The 17,054-nt window shown below is 49.0% G+C and overlaps 1 protein-coding gene across 1 annotated transcript in view; it reads right to left on the bottom strand.

Moving 5' to 3' along the window:
• The window catches only part of Plb1 (phospholipase B1), a 100,926-nt gene that overhangs the window by 46,321 nt on the left and 37,551 nt on the right, over positions 1-17,054 (bottom strand). Inside the window, 13 exon segments of the mRNA XM_032908580.1 lie at positions 60-118; positions 1,618-1,678; positions 2,099-2,137; positions 3,100-3,171; positions 3,319-3,414; positions 3,510-3,614; positions 3,995-4,076; positions 6,454-6,554; positions 6,813-6,878; positions 9,796-9,876; positions 11,371-11,422; positions 13,772-13,880; positions 16,855-16,898. Coding sequence (XP_032764471.1) covers positions 60-118; positions 1,618-1,678; positions 2,099-2,137; positions 3,100-3,171; positions 3,319-3,414; positions 3,510-3,614; positions 3,995-4,076; positions 6,454-6,554; positions 6,813-6,878; positions 9,796-9,876; positions 11,371-11,422; positions 13,772-13,880; positions 16,855-16,898 — 967 coding nt within the window.

Here is a 17,054-nt window from a genome sequence, read left to right on the forward strand (position 1 = left end):
CTTGGAAATGGCCCCACCATACCACAGCCCACTCCCACCCCCAGGGCTCAAAGTCTTACAGTCACAGAGTCTCCCAGAGCTGCCACAACTTGGATGTCTGCAGGTCTCAGGGTATGCACTGAAAGACAAGTGGCCATGCTTGAGTCTGGGAAGAGAGCTGAGGGTACAGTCTACTGCCTTTGCATCATGCCAGCACCAGAAACAAGACTGCATGTGTGTTTAGACCATGCAGAACCGGGGAGCCTAAACAGTCTTGGCAGAAGTTTCATACAAGAGTCTCCTATAAGAGACACAAACAATTCTTAGGCTTGTGTCAGGCTAGACGATAAACAGATGATAAAAATGTTGTAAGACACAAAGCAGGGATGGAGAGGACGATGCAGAATTCCACCTTAGTGCTGGTGGTCATGTGAGGAGAAGTCAGTTGTGGCCTAAGTGTCCAACCAGACAAGGCACTGGCTCACATATAGGCCGCTCAGAGCTGGGTTTTAGATTTCCACACGAATCTAAGAAACAGTTATAGCAGGCCCTTCCCTAACCTCAAGTCCTTTGTTTGAGGAGCCCAGAGAACTTTCTAGACCCTTCCACAGGCAGATATTGAGGATACAATTCCATAGAGCCATCCATTTCATGGGACTCCCTGGCCTCATTCATCTCCAGACTTCACCACCTTGCAGGACTGGGACAACCATAGGCAAGCAAGCTCCCAGGTCTTCTCTGTGCCCCTGCTTAGATCCTGAAAGCAGGAGGATGGAAAACAGCACAGAATTCCTTGGGGCCTTGGCATGACATTGCCAAAGTTGGGCAAGTAGCTTACCCAGGATAGGAAGCAAGCACTGGTCAGAACTGTGTTTAGTGGTTAACATATGAAGCCTTAGCAGATTACTTAGTGGTTTGTGAGCCTTTGTGGGGGAGTGTTGGATCCTGGTGGGTCACAGGGGCTGTGTTAGTCTGAAAGAAAATGGCCCCTAAGGGCCTATAGGGAGTGGCACTATTAGGTGGTATGGCCTTATGGAGGAGGAGTGTGAATGTGTGTGTGTGTGTGTGTGTGTGTGTGTGTGTGTGTGTGTGTGTGTGTGGGTGTGGGTGTGTGTGTGTGTGTGTGTGTGGGTGTGTGTGTGTGTGTGTGGGTGGGTGTGTGTGTGTGGGTGTGTGTGTGTGTGTGTTTGTGGGTGTGGGTGTGAGTATATGTGGGTGTTTGTGTGTAGGGAGTGTGTGTGGGTGTGTGTGGGGTTGTGTGTGTGTGGGGTGTGTGTGTGTGGGGTGTGTGTGTGGGGTGTGTGTGTGAAGGGTGTGTGTGTGTGTGTGTGTGTGTGTGTGTGTGTGTGTGTGTGTGTGTGTGTGTGTGTGTGTATGTGGGGGCTTTGAGGTCTCAGAAGGTCAAGCCAGGCCAGTATGGCATTCCCTTCTTATTGCATGCTGACCCAGATATAGAACTCTCAGCTCCTTCTCTAGTACAATGTCTGCCTGCCTGGATGCTGCCATGTTTCCTGCCATGATGATAATGGACTAAACCTATGAACTGTAAGCCAGTCCCAACGAAATGTTTTCCAAAGAGATGCTGTGGTCATGCTGTGGTTCACAGCAAAAGAAACCTTAACTAAGACAGGGGCTTACCTGAGGTTGGTGGTGAGGCAGAGGGGGCTTTCTCCTCACAAGACATCGAAGTTCCATGTCCCTAAATACAAAGAGCCAATCCTAGAATCTTAGAATTAAGTGGGTGGGAGTCGGGCAGCAGAAAAGCCAGATGGGTGTCAGGCTTACTCAGCAGAGCCCTGGGGCCTAATCCTGGGGAGGGGTTTCCAGGGACACTGAGTAACAACCAAGCTGAGATGTTATAATTCTGACCTCACTTTCATCCAAGGCAAGATTCAGGGCCATACAAATGACCCACCCCACCCTCTGCCTTCTCCTTCAGCTGTGTAAAGGGAAGGTTAGGTTGCTTCGTTCTCCCCCACAGAAGGTACGGGTGGAGAGATGGCTTTAGAAAAGGGAATGGACCCTCTGTTTTCTTTCGGGAACTCTTACCCATCTCCCCATCAGCAGAAGCTGCCCACCCCACTGCCCAGGGAACCAAAGGGGAGCCATAGATAGATACCAGGTTGCTGTTCTTGGTGGTGCTCAGAAACGGCGAGGTCTGTGGGAAGATGAACAATGGGAGGAATCACGCCAGACTAGACATGTTCTTTCCTACCCTTCTCCGGGCCACAGTCAGAGCTCAGACCCTTCCAGAAAGTCTGACCACCAAGTGCTCCCACCCAGGATGCTTCAGGGTCTTCTCTGCAACCTGAACCGGTCCCAGGACTCAGATGTAACCCTTAAGTAGCTACCAGGAATGTGTGCTCATTCTTTCTTGCACTCGGCCTATTGGCTAAGGATGTTGGGCCTTGTTTCTCCACCCTACCCCTTCCCAACAGCACCCCTGTCACCCCCGGGTGCCTGCCATTTGACACCTACTTTGCCCTATAGCAGTGTGAGTGGGTTCCTTTCTGCTTAAGCAAGAAAAAGCAGACCCTCCCTGAACCTCCAATGTCTTCCCCACATGAGTCCTGGTCCAGTGGTTCACAGTGAGAATCCTGAGACCCTTTTGGGGACCCAGAATCTAACATTTTGTGAGTGGAATTGGGGTGGTCCTCTGTTTCTCCCTTCGGGTGAAGAGTTGCTTCCTTCCTTTGTCTTCTATCTTAACAACATTCCTGCCTCCACTCTCCATCCACGCATGCACCGTTCGGATGCTTACTCTCTTGCTCTCCCCATGAGCCAAGCAGGTTATCCCTCTGTCTCGTTTGCCCCAGAAAACCTCCTATCCTTTTCATAAAAGCCACCACATCACTCCTGCCTGCCCCCCAAAGAGGGGTAGCCTGTCTAGACTTGTGTCGATGTCCTTGCCATTCAGAGATGAGGAAAACACTAGAGGGTTCAAGTCACTGTGGGTCCTACCACTCCTCTCTGTTTAACCAAAGTGGGGGATTTGGATTGTCAACCTGGACTATTGATGGGGTGGGCGGGAGGGCGGAGGGGAGCCGAGATGACGGCATGGGCTCACTGGGCAGAGAAGATGCTATACTCAGAGGGTGTGGTCAGGAGAGCCCACTCTACCTGGTTTGGACACATGATAGGGTCCTTGATTTCAAAATTCTGATGTCTTGTCTTGCGGCCCACAGGTTCTAGCTAGATGGGAAAAAAAAGCGAGAAGACACGGAATGAGAAATAGGCAGACCAAGTGGCCTGGTCAAGATGCTTGGGGTGGGGGGATGAGGAGGAAGGGAGATGTCAGAGCTGCACCAGGAGCGAGGATTCTCACCCTGTAGCCCTTACCATGTTCTTCCAGAGGGCGATGGCTGAGCGAGCGTGAGTCTTGACATTGAAGTGGAAACAGTCAGGGGCAAAGAAAGAGCTGTCGGGCAAGCCCTCCTAGTCACCACAGAGAGGGAGAGGCAGGTGCAGTGTCAGAGAACTCAGCTGCTCTCCCTCCAGGGCTTCCCCTCACCCTCGTGTAATTCCTTTACCAGGGTCCGTGGCATGACCACGTTTTCAAACATGGGCTGGAGGACCACGGTGAAGTCGTCCCTGGTGTCGTATCGGCCACTCTCAATCAGTTTTCCAGTTTCTTCCTGCAGGAGGAGACGGAGACAGGGGGTGGGATGGCTGGGAATACACAGTGAAACCAGTCTCGAGTCTTACCACCTACTCTTAACCAACACTCGAGTACCTTCCTAAGGGAGGAGGAGGAGGAAGAGGAGGAGGAGGAGGAGGAGGAGGAGGAGGAGAAGATAGGGGAAAATGGGGTTCAGTGAAGTGTGTTCTGTGATCTCATACCGAACGCTTCATTCAGAGAAGCTGCTCTCTGGCCCCTGTCATGCTTGAATGTGCTTCCGTTGGCACAGTCACCACTCCCTCAGCCAAGGACGAGATGCTTAGCATCAACTGACTCTACCTGGGGCCCACAGACCTCTGAGAGTCCTGCATAGCGGCAAAACCTCTCCAGGCTTACCTGATACTGCCTGTTCCTTTCCACAAGTTGGGCAAGTTCTGCTGAGTTCTCACCAAGGTTCAGGACACAAGGACACAGGCTCCTGCCAACAAAACCAAAAGAGCCCCCAGCCCGAGGTCATTATCCTTGAATGAGCAACACAAAAGGCTCTGGCCCGAGACTCAGTGTGTTTCTTCTAAGTCGAAGGGTATCAGGGATCTGAAGCTTGATCAAAGGAGAGCATCCATGATCTGAATTTGCTCTTGGAAATAAGACCTTCCACCCGATGCCTGTAGGAGTGATTTTATGGAGCTGAGTCACACAAAGGTTGTGCGAAGATGTGCAGAGACACACCTTTCTCCTAAACGGTAATGACAATGCCATTTAGCAATCTCTAGGACACGTTACATGTTAACGGTGCTGAGCACCATGTATTACTATGTTTAAATCTCTTAGTCACCCCAGAAGTGTCTATTGTCCCCGTGTTACAGGAGAGCAATCCAAAGATGGCACACTCTTATATTGGCGGCTAAGGAAGAGGATCATGGGTTTGAAGCCAGTCTAGACAACTGAACAAGATACTATCTCAACATAAAAAATAAAGGGGGGGGTTGGGGATTTAGCTCAGCGGTAGAGCGCTTGCCTAGTGAGCGCAAGTCCCTGGGTTCGGTCCCCAGCTCCGAAAAAAAGAAAAAAATAAAATAAAGGAGATTGGGGAATGCCTGTCTAACATGTATAAAACCTTGGGTTCTGTCCCCAGTATTAAAAAATAACTGGGTGTGGTGGTCTGGGCCTGGTGGGTAGAGGCAGGAGGATCAGAAATGTAGACATAGGTCATTCTTAGCTGTAGGACAAGTTTGAAGCCAGCCTGGGAAACACAAGACCCTCCCTTTCAAAAAGGACAAAAGCCAAAAAAGGGCCAGGGACATAGTTCAGTGACGGTAGACTTCCCTAGCATATGCAAGGCCCTGAGTTTACCAAGGACATCAGGGAGAGGAGATGACCAAGTTTCATTGGTTAAATGACTCCCTCAAGGTCACACAGCCACCATATTGACGCTGGTGGGAGCTAGGACTCGAACTCAGTCGCTGAATTAAACTGCTCTGTCAGTCTGCAGCCCCGCGCTGGTTTGCCCAGATCTGACCAATCTGGACTTCTGGCCCAGGGGATAAGGTGATAATAGCCTAGGTTAGGTGGCTCTGTGTAGAGGCAGCAGCGTAGAGGAAGCTTGGCCACTGAGACAGAAAGGCAGAGAGGCAGAGAGGGCAGCCGCAAGACAAGGAAGTTCTTGATCTTATCTTACATGCCCTTGGCAAGAGACTTCTCCAAACTGGTTTTAGTGGCCTTCAAACCTCTGCAGTGACCAGTAGCGGGAGGCTTTTTGGTGGGAATCTATTCTGAAGTGGAATGAATACATCGAACCAACCCCCCTCCCCCACCCCCATGTGTCCCAGTGATTGGAGAAAGTGGGATCCAGTCAGTGAGTCAGCATTGAAAATAGCAAGACTGGCACCGGCCCTGGCAGGCAGCCTGTGTCTGCTCACAGTATCCCAAGCCTGTTCTAGGGAGCCTGTGCAGTCTGCCCTACTCCCCGAGGAAAGACTTGGCATAGCTCCCCAGGGATCAGCCAGTATACCTCCTTGATTTCCAAGAACAAGGCTGGCCCTTGTGAATCAGTCATTCAGTTCATGTGCACACAGCCCCTGAGCCCCTATGCTGTGGTGGCAGTGACGCAGTGCTCACAGTCTGGAGGATAATCACCACACTGAGGTGACTAATGACCACCTGGTGTGCCCAGGAACATGGCGGGGGGGGGCCAGAGGGCAGGGGAGGACAGTTTGCACAGCCACCATGACCAGTTAAAAGAACATCCTCCCTCCAAAGGATTTGTCTGGTGCTAGAGAGGAACCCCATCTTTGGTTGGTTCTGGAGGCTAAGAGTTAATGCCAGCCCCCTGGGAGCACCCTTCTGAGGACCAGAGCGCTCTGTTCTCTGAGAGGAGATTCACCCCTGGGTCTTGCCAATTCTGATCTCACGTCCTTCTCTTCCACAGAGTAACAGTAGCCCTGGGTTTGTGTTTGCCTTACCTGGAGTACACACATGCCAGTCAGAAACACTGTCTGTCCTGGGGACCAGCCTCCAGGAGGTGGTCACTATGCTCTGGACAAGCTGTGGGATAGATCTGAGTAGTGGGCTGAGTGGTCCTTTTCCTAATACTTTCTCTCTCTTCCTCGATGAAGGGGTCATGTGGCTGACTTGGCAACAGGCAAGAGATTCCTTATGTGCTGTCTCAGAGAGGTTGCTGAGGTCTATACTGAAGTTTACAGAAGATAACCTGCCCCCCAGACAGACCTTTTCGGGTTAAAAATAAGGGGCAGTCCTAACCATAACCATCCTCACACTCTACCCTGGGGGGTTCTTAAAAGAATCTGCCAAGGTCCACAACCCTTTGAGGAGCATGGGTGAGGTAGCCACCAGACCTGAGGATCATCCGTGGGCAGCTGACTTTAGGTTCATTGAACAGTTCTCTCAAGGGGGTGATCTCAATCACCGAGACCATGTTCACAAAGGTCCGGGGAACCTGCAGAAACAGAATCAGTCACCAAGGTGATGTGGTAACATGATATGGGCTTCTCACTTCTCCCATGGGGCCTGGAGCTCAGAGCTTGTGACTTCCTCCTGGCCCCACCCACTTCCTTTCTCTCTCATTTCTGCTCTCCGAGGATGCCAGAGCATAAGGGCTTCTGCCAAGTAGCTCTCAGAACATCTGTGAGGCCTCTGAGGTCACAGACGACAGGTCTGAGGGAGCAATTCGGAGGCCTGTGTGGTCTAACCATACCTCTGCATGGAGGATGTCCAGGGCCGTCTTGATGTTGTCTGTGAAGGTTTGGGGAGAAAAGCGAGCCTGCAGGCAAAGGAAGAATCTCATGAGCCCCACGCATCATACCATCTCCTCCCTATAAGCAGGACTGCTTCCTAGCTTGGCTTCTCCTCTTTCTGTATTCTCATCAGAGTTGGCCATATTGAAACAGAGGGTTAACCTCTGGGGGCCCTAGCTACAATGCTTGCATTCCTTATGACCCTCAGGAAAGGGTCTTTCCTCTGGCCTGGAGCCAGGGAAAACTCTGAAATGATCTCGTATTGACTAGGGTTGAGCCTTAGCTATCCTGTGTAGCTCCTCTGAAATGGGGCTACTGAAGCAGATGACCCCAAGTCTGCATTGTATACACTCTCCGGTTCTATCACCTCTTCCAGGTCTCGGGTGCACCAGACACTTCTAAGTGCCTCAAGGATGCATGGGGGCTATGAGGGACTTTGTGGAACCTCCAAACAGAAATAACACTTGGATTTTTTTTAATCTGTGATTTTAGAACTCAGAGAGAGAGAGAGAGAGAGAGAGAGAGAGAGAGAGAGAGAGAGAGAGAGAGAGAGAAGAAGAAGAAGAAGGAGGAGGAGGAGGAGGAGGAGGAGGAGGAGGAGGAGGAGGAGGAGGAGGAGGGGGATGCAGGGGAGGAGGAGGAGGAACCTCCAAACAGAAATAACACTTGAGGAGAACTCAGAGAGAGAGGAGAGAGAGAGAGAGAGAGGAGAAGAAGAAGAAGAAAAGAAGGAGAAGAAGGAAGGAGGAGAAGAAGGAGGAGGAGGAGAGGAGGAAGGAAGAAAAGAAGAGGAGGAAGAAGAGGAGGAGAAAGGAGGAGGAGAAGGAGGAGGAGGAAGGAGGGGGGGAGGAAGAAGAAGAGGAAAGAGGAGAAGAGGAGGAAAGAGGAGGAGGAGGAAGGAGAGGAGGAGGAAGAAGAAGAGGAAGAAGAAGAAGAAGAGGAGGGAGGAGGGAGGAGGAGGAGGAGGAGGAGGAGGAGGAGAGGAGGAGGAAGAGGAAAAGAGGAGAAGAATAAGAATAAGAAGAGGAGGAGGAGAAGAAGTAAAGAAAAGAAGAAGAAGAAGAAGAAGAAGAAGAAGAAGAAGAAGAAGAAGAAGAAGAAGAAGAAGAAGAAGAAGAAGAAGAAGAAGAAGAAGAAGAAGAAGAAAGGGAGAGGGAAGTAGGGAGGGGATGGATATATACAGGTGACATCCATGTATATGCATATAGAATCCAGAGGTTCACATCAGATGTCTTCCTCAATGGCTTTCTCCCTCAATTTTTGGGACAGTTTCTTCTACCGGATTTGGAAGTTTATCTGTTCAGCTAGACTGACTGGGTTGGCTAGCAAGCACCCAGGAATACTTTTGTTTCTCCCAAGCACTGGGGTTATGGGTGCGCACGCATGCGCGCGCACACACACACACACACACACACACACACACACACACACACACAGGGTTACAGGTGTGCACACACACCAGCACACTAGGTTACAAGAGTGCACACACACAAACACATTGGGTTGCAGGTGTACACAGACACAATTGGCTTTGTATGTGGGTGATAAGAAATTTATCTTCAGGTCTCCACACTTGACTAGGCCATTTTCAGAGCATTGAAAAAAAAATCAATGGAACCCTTTCTCTGGATGAAGCATATCCAAGAACCCTGCCTCACAACAGGTTAAAGCTGTGTCCCTCAGGAAGCTGGGAGGGGGACCAAGGTTCCAAAGCTTCACCTGTCCCCAGAAGTCTGTCAGTTCTCCTGTGAGATCTTTAAATCTCAGCTTTAAATTCCTAGCCCTAGATGACTCTGATGTCAGGAAAGTGTATTGTAAGGGCTTGGGGACAGGTCTCCTCTGGGCATGAGCCCTGCCTTACTCTGTTAGTTCCTCACTCCCTGTGGAGGTTTGAATATTCTTGGCCCAGGGGAGGCACTATTAGGAGGTGTGGCCCTCTTGGAGTAGGTGTGGCCTTGTTGGAGTAGGTGTGTCACTGTGGGCATGGGCTTTAAGACCCTTAATCCTAGCTGCCCGGAAGCCAGTCTTCTCCTAGCTGCCTTAGCCTTCGGTACATGAGGTAGAACTCTCAGCAACTCCTGGACCATGCCTGCCTGGATGCTGCCATGCTTGATGACACTGGACTGAACCTCTGAACCTGTAAGCCAGCCCCAGTCAAATGTTCTTAGAAGAGTTGCCTTGGTCACGGTGTCTGCTCACAGCAGTAAAATCCTAATCAAGACATTCCCTGCCCAACATAGCAGGTCTTCTGCATGATGTGCTAAGAAACCCCTTGCTCTCCACATGCCATGGCTACTGGAATTGTGGAGTTACTTGTTTATGTATCATCAGAGCCCAATGGTGGTGTTTCTCCTGTGCTATAAAGAGTTGCTTGTTTCTGGCCCCCAGCTAAGGGAAACCCCAAGGACAGAGCTTGTGTCTCGTTTGCCATTGCTCACCTCTGGGCACAGCATGTGGTGTGGGTGTGGGTGTGAGACTCATAGGTGGTTTGGTTCAAGGGATCTCCTTCAGAGGGACTTGGGAAACCAGGAAGAACACACGTGGCAGCCATAGAGGAACTCCACTGTGAGTTTCCCATCATCCCCAAGAGGTGCTGACCTGAACCTTGCCTACTCACTTTCTGGGAAATCACTTTCTCTAGAGACAGCACAAAGGTGCAATTGGCAAGGCCAGTAAATAATGCAGACAGGAGCCGACCTGTGATTAGCTACGAAAACAAGCAAGACATCCCCAGAGAACACAAGGTTATCTAGTTTTCTAGAATGATACACCCAGGCTACCTCTGTAGGAAACTTCATCAGGACCAATCTTCCCTCTGGGTCTTAAGGTTAATGAATCCCCAGCTGGACCCATGCCAAGCCATGTCCTGACCCAGCTATGCTATTCCAGGACCCAGTGGCCAACTATGGACTCTTTCCTGAGGGTGAAGGGCTGAATACTTACCAGGTTATTGCAGGAGCCACAGAGGTCATTGCCTCCTATAAACACAGTGATTATCTTCCAGTCTTCCTGAAAGTTTATTGTCTACAACGAATAGAAAACAAATAGGGTTAAGTAGGAAACTCTCTTAGAGGCAGTCGTCCCCACATGTCAGAATTCAAACCAGTTTTTGGCACAGTAGGATACAGGTCTGGCCCCAATCACCCTGGTAGGAGGAGCTCTTTTGAGTTTTGCATGGGAGATAGGGGATTAGGTCCTGGCCCCAGAAAGGGAAGGTTGCTCTAGAATCTTCTAGAAATCTAGAGTTCTAAATTGCTTTGCAAAAGAAGGACCATCTTCCATTAAGAAGGGACTTTCCTAACCCATGAGTTAAGGTGGCTGTGAGAAATCCCAGCTGGATCTGGGCATTGTGGCGTACAGTGTTATCCCCGGCACTAGCAATGCAAAGTCAGGTAATTCTCTGAGGTCAAAGCCAGCCTGGTCTACAGAGAGGGTTCCAGGACATCCAGAGCTACACAGAGAAACCTTGTCTCAAAAAACTCAAGAAAGGAAGGAAGGAAAGAAGAAAGGGACGGAAGGCAGGAGAGAGGACGGGAAGAAAAGAAGAAGGATAAAAGGAAGGAAGGAAGGAAGGAAGGAGGGAGGGAGGGAGGGAGGGAAGGAAGGAAGGAAGGAAGGAGGGAGGGAAGGAAGGAAGGAAGGAAGGAGGGAAGGAAGGAAGGAAGGAAGGTTGATTCTAGCTGGAGTAGCAGGAGGATCCAGGTGCTTACCACCTCTAGAACCTCCTGCAAGAGAGACCTAGAGCAGTGTTTGAAGTCATAGGGTTGCGTGGAAGGACATGGGCATACACATTCCATACATCATGGCCAAGGGTGGCTGTGGTGCTCACAGCCTCTTACATCGTCTCTGGCCTCTGCTTCCAAATGAGTGTGAAAGAAGAACAGGGGCTGGGGCTGGGGGGTGGGGATCAGGAAGACCTGACATTAGGCATAGACATATTCTGAAATGTTCCTAATAGTGGATTTTGGGGTGATGGTGGTGGTGGTGCATCGTATCACATAAAAATAACCAGGCACGACCCCCTACTCTTGTCCTTTTATCCGCCGGATACCACCTTTGTTCTTTTATCTGAGAGAGAATCTCACACTCATTTTTTCAGAACCCAGCTCAAACACCTGTGTTTCCTTTCTGAATTCCCCCCAATCAGGGGTCCTGTCCCCCACCGTGGCCGCCTCTAATCTATGCACAACTCTTAACAAAATAATGAGTCAACTGATTCATCGTCTTGCTTCTTCAAGTTTGTCTCCTCTTAAGAGCTCCTGCAGGATAAGAGTGTGCTGTATCTTCCTCCCATATCTACAGCCCCAGGCTTGGCTGGCCATGCATGTTTACTCTCTACAGTTGGCTAATGCAGAGAGTGAGGACTCTATCTGCGAAGGAACAGAGGTGCAGAGGTTCAGATTCTGCTAGAAACCTGGCCCGAGTCCTTCACCCCTCACCTGACTGCTGACTCCTCTGAGTCTATGGGTTTATCCTGCTGTGCTAGGAGTCCTTGAAGCTCCCAGATCCCGGACTCACCTTGTCATCCTTCATCAGGCTCACCAGCTTTTTGGCCTGGGCAGCTAAGCCACTGTGGGAACACACAGTAAGGAGATGGATGAGAATCAAAGTCTAGGAGGGCAACGTAGCGGAGAGAGAAGCGATTGACAATCGACTTAGGAGAGGAAGGTTGGGGGCGGCACTGAAGCCCACCACACACAGCTCCACTGGGGAGCACGGACTGTCTGAGAGGGGTAAAGGCCTGCACGTTTGAGGGGTTGACTCTCACTGCATTGATTTTCATGTTGGTATTTAATGATAAACTTTTGGCTTCTCTTCCAAGCCGGGCTTGTTCAATGCAAACGGGTGGCTGCGTATTTATTTTACGTCGTGTGCCACTCAACTCAAGCCCATGTGCATAGATGTCATGGCCTACCTATGCACCCCCCAAAGGTGACGTCAGTTTAAAGCGACCACAGAACTGGGGGTATGTTCAGTGGTAGAGCGCTTGCTGAGTGTGAACAGGGCCCTAGGCTCAGTATCTATGCTGGAAAGCAAGACAGTAACATGACGGTCAACCTGCTCACGGAGTCATTGTGGGTGCCAATGGGATCCAAACAGCCCCGTGAATAAGAGCTACGGCCCTGCTGGATAACAAGGGATTGAATGCCAGATCCACCCACGACCACCTTGGAGACCTTTACCTTACAAACCCAGTACTTTCCTTTGTAAAATAAAGCAAGGGCTGGGCCTTCTTCATGGAGTTGAGAGAGCCACAGTGAGAGTCATGTGAAGGCCTTAGTGACTACCACAAGGCAAGCAGCCTTAGAACAATTTCTATTGTCACCGTCACCATCCCCAAAGTTCCCCGGCACCATGCCCAACACAGCTATCTATAGCCTGGTTGCTCTGATCCTGGCCCTAGAACACTGGGTATAAGATACCTGGGAGGGCGACCATGAATCAGTCACGTAACTTGCTTTTCACCTGTGGAGCAGAGGTTGCCAGGGCAACCCCTCTTTTCTTTGGACCAGAGTTTGGAATGCGTGCTTCACCACTCAGGGGCTTAGTTTTTTATTCACTGATAAAACAGGGAGCCAGCCCTCTACATGGTCCGCCTGACAGAGCTACTGTGTAGGACACAAGGATGACAATCATGTTTACTGTGGCTACCATAGGGCCTTGACTCTGGGGCTCCATTCTTACCTATGTGTCTCCCTCATCTAACCATGCTTAGAACTGCCTGACTTCTGCTGCTACCCCCTGGTAAAGAGACCATTCAGTTACTGTTCAAGCAACCTTTACCTTGAAAATGGCAGATCACTTCCATCCCTATCCTCACCAAAGGGAGAAGCAGCCTTCGAATCCATTCTGAAACCTACTGCGTTTGCTATTATGATCTGCCTTTCTTGTGGGGCATACATGCAAAAGCCACTTAGAGGTGACTTATAGCTCCAGGATGGCCTTGAAAGCTGGGAAAACATCAGGGACTCCAGAAACCAAACTACAAGAACCTTAAGACCTATGTGGAGAAATGTGGCCTGGGGCTAAATCTGGAAGAAAAATCGGCCAAACAGAAAGGGGTGTTCTTCTCCACACATTCCCTTTGAACTGGATGTAGTGTTGTATGTTCGTTGGCTAGGAAACAAGGCTCCAAGGAGCACGAGAGGCTTTGAATGTGCCTTGAGCATGCAAGCGGAGATGGAGGAGGGTGGAGTGGAGAGAGCAGGACCAGGAAGGTTGACCTGATAGTTATAGGGACCATCAGGTCAGCACCGCGGGGCGTGATCTCTGAGGCACTAGGAGAGCCCTGCAACCCTGGTGAATTAGTGCTGGGCCCACCATCAGTGTGTGCAGGAGTGTAGTTCACCAGGGCTTTCACACCTAAGATGGGGTCAACATCACAATCTCCACTAGAGAGGCTCACAACAGCCTGGGCGCTTTGCTTCAGAGTTCACCGAGGCCACGGAAGATATGTGGCTGACACTGAGGGTCTCCTCTCCCCTGTGAGTGTTCTCCCTACGACACAGGAAGCTCACAGACTACAGAGCCCCAAATGCCCCTCTGATGAAGGCAGGGCACGTAAGACTCAACACCAGCAATAGCTAGTTAATGAGCAGGATTCACCATGAGCCCTTTTAGAGCCACTGCTTTGTAAGGGAATAAGGTCTACATAGGAGGCCAGGTGATCTGCTCCAAGTGTATGCATGGCATCAGAGGAATTTGACTGGTTGCTAGGGGAGAGTTGAGTGTACACTGGCCAGGTCTGTGTGTCTGACAGCAAAGGATGCTCCCAGGAGAGCCCACTCCAGTTTCCAACCCCAACTTCTTACCAGGCCAAGCCTACACTGAAATCCAAGGCTACACACAGCAAGCTTTTCCAGCAACCTCACCTGTGTCCTCCCCCAACATGCACTCCCTCCAGGACACCCAGGCTCACTCAGATTTGGCTCCTGCTACGGCCTGGTTGAAGGATGCTCGGGGAGTGTTTTCTTTCCCAGTGCCAACAGAGAAGCCCTTCAAGGAGGGGTTGAATTCCCGGAGGATGTCTGGAAAGACAAGGGACATGTTTACCAATGGTCCCAAAGCAATCTTCCCAAGATCCTCCTTTTGTTGTTTTGCCACAGGGACATCTATATAGCCCAGGCTATCCTCAACAGGTGATCTTCGTACCTAAGCCTAGTGAGTGCTGGGATCACACAGCCAACTGTCAAGTTCCTTTGAGCACTGAGTGTGGAGGACAGAGCACAACCCCAACGCCACAGAACAGAATGGTGAGCAGGCTGAGACACTACACCAGTGGCTCTCGACCTTTCTAATGTTGCGACCCTTTAATGCACTTCCTGTTCTTTTGTTGCTACTTTGTAACTGTGTTTTTGCTACTGTTATGAACTGTAATGTAAATTTACAACATGCAGGAATAGCCTTTGGTGGCCCCTGTGAATGGGTTCTTAAACCCCCAAAGGGATCAGGACCCATAGGTTCAGAATATGTATAGCACAGAATAATTTACTACATTCAGGTCCCTGTTTCTTTTGGATTTTACCGCTGAAGTCTTTTCCTGCATCTACGAGATGATCATGTGACTTCTGTCCATACTAATTTGGTTATGATGATGTATCCTTGTATCTCTGGGAAGAAAGAAACTAACTTGCATATGGTCACGATGCGTTCTTGAATTTAATTTACAAGCATTTGGCTGACAATCTGGCATCTATAATTACAAAGAAAACGTTTTTGTTTTTTTGCTACTGTTGTGTTCCGCAGTGTTGGTATGAGGCCGATGCTTGCCTGTGGAACGAGTCAGGTGTGTTCTTGCTCTCTCCATGCTATGGAACGGTTTTATGACAGCTTTTAGCTCTGCTCCAAAGGCTTGGTAAAAGTCATTAGTGAATCTTTCCATTTCGGGGCTTTTCTTCATCAAAGTTAGTTTCTTCATTTTGTTCTTAGAATGTTCTTTTTAAATTAAATTTTAAAGATGGTTTTGCTGATAGAGCAATTTTGTTTGGCAGTTATTTACCTCCAGGGCTTGAAATATATTATTTTATGCCCTCCTGACTTTTATGATTGTTAATGAGATCTGCTGCTATTCTATGGCTGCCTTGGTGGGTGCGTTAGCCTTTCATGCTTACAGTTGTTAATATTGTTTGCTTTTAACACGGATACACTGACTATAACACAGTGTGGAGGGGCTCTCCGGTCGACTCTATTTTGGGTGTCGAACACATGACTCTTGTGCTTGAATATTTTTCTCTAGATTTGAAAAATCTTGTACTATAAACTTAACTGGATGATTCTGTTCGCCTTCAGAATTTATCTCGTCTTCTATCTTATCCATTCTTAGGTTTGGCCTCTTGATCATATGCCAGAATTCTTTGACGCTGTGGTCAAATTCATTTATTTTTTAATTGATATTTGATCAGAGAGTTCATTAGCCTTGCCCTCTATGCCTGGTGCTTTGTTTGGTTATAGCTATTGGCAACGCTTTCATTAGGTAATTTGGCTCACTAAGTGTTTGCATTTGTAACATTTCTGTTCCCATCCCCAATCTCAATCTCCTTGCTGATTTTTTTCCCCACGTTGCAGACTTTTTCATTCACACTTGTTGATGATCAATTCATGTGTCTGTCTTTGGGGTGGCACACCTCGTGCCCCCAGAGACTTGCTGATCAGGGCAGAGGTCTGTCTCCCACACTCCCTGAGCTAGAGCAGCTGCTGGGTTAAATAAAACAAGGCACTGGGGATAAGTTCTGTCCTGACCTTGTATGCATTTTACCTGTTTACACAGCTGTTGTGCCCTGTACAATCAGGTTGCCCTTCCTCTTCTAGGAAAGAAAGCTGAACAGCCAAGCTAAGTGCATCAGGGGAGTCCACCTGAGTGGGTGAAACTGTCACTGTCATTTGTAAATCACTTTGGTGGATGATCTTCAACAATGTGATGTCCAGCCATCTTGCTGGGCCTTCTGAAGGCCAAGTTCATCATACTCATAGGAGCAGTCTAAGTCACCTCCTAGCAACAGGGAACAAGGAGTACTCACGACACAGAACCTATTTAAATTCAGCAAAGCTTTCTAAGAACAAAAATAGGTAATAGACCTGAAATCTGATCAGTGTGGACATTAAGTCTCCCTATTGTCTAACCTTGCTGGCTTAAAACTCAAATTGTGTCTTAGCTCAAGATAATGTACCAAAGGGATATATATGAGAAAAAGTAGTCATAATAACACCAGCCAGGTCCCTCCCAAGTAAAATCGTTAAGAGTTTCTAAGAAGCAAAGAACATACTGTAAATGTTGTTTAACACCTTATTAAAAGAAATTGTACTTTAGGAATAAACATTGTGCAGGGCAGTACAAAGACAATGAATCAAATAACAACACAATGGGAACCATTCGCAACAGCTATAACCAAAAAGATCAAAGGCAGACCCGGCAGAAAAATGTAGCCAGGCTTAAAAAACAAAACAAAACAAAACAAAAAACAAACAAACAAAAAACTATCCAAGTAGGTGTTGGCAAAGCAATTAAGGAAAATATTGAGTCTAAAACGTGTTTGCACAGCTCGAGCAAGGTAGCTTCATCTCTCACCACTGCAATCGCTGAGGGTTTACACAGCAAAATCTTGTGAGCAGAGACACTTAACTCTCCCACCTACCCCTCACCCTAGGTGAGTGGTATGTCCAGAATGCTTTCTTTATTGGATTACTTTTAAATTATCTGTCTTAAGATTTGGTTTAAGCTCTCTTTTCTTTTTTCATGCAATTCATTTATTGGATAAAGGCGATTTCCCGTTGGGAGCAAACCAAACCAAACCAAACCAAAACAAAAAAAGAAACACACAAAAAAGCAAACAACCCTCCGAGGTTTTAATTAGCTCAGGAGTTAAGCCAGGATGGCAGCCTTGGGGAAGCAGCGCCCCCTACTGCACACAGCTGCATCCTGCTGCCTTGGGAGACTGGCGGCCGCCAGCGGGAGGCGCAGTGTACTCAGGCGTAGCCAAGAGCCCAGAGCACAAGGGTACTCACTGGCTAGGGTGGTCACAGTCTCGATGGTCTCATCTCCGCCCACACTGTTGGTGAGAAGCAAGACAGAAAACGACGGTTTATAATGCTAAGCAAGACAGAGTTCCCTCCTGAACCACAGCCCCGTGGACTCACCCTTTACCCATCACGGAATTGCAATTCCTTTCCTCCCTCCCTGGACACCGGAGCCAGCAGACAGAGGA

Source organism: Rattus rattus, chromosome 7 (assembly GCF_011064425.1).
Source record: "Rattus rattus isolate New Zealand chromosome 7, Rrattus_CSIRO_v1, whole genome shotgun sequence".
Lineage (NCBI taxonomy): Eukaryota > Metazoa > Chordata > Mammalia > Rodentia > Muridae > Rattus > Rattus rattus.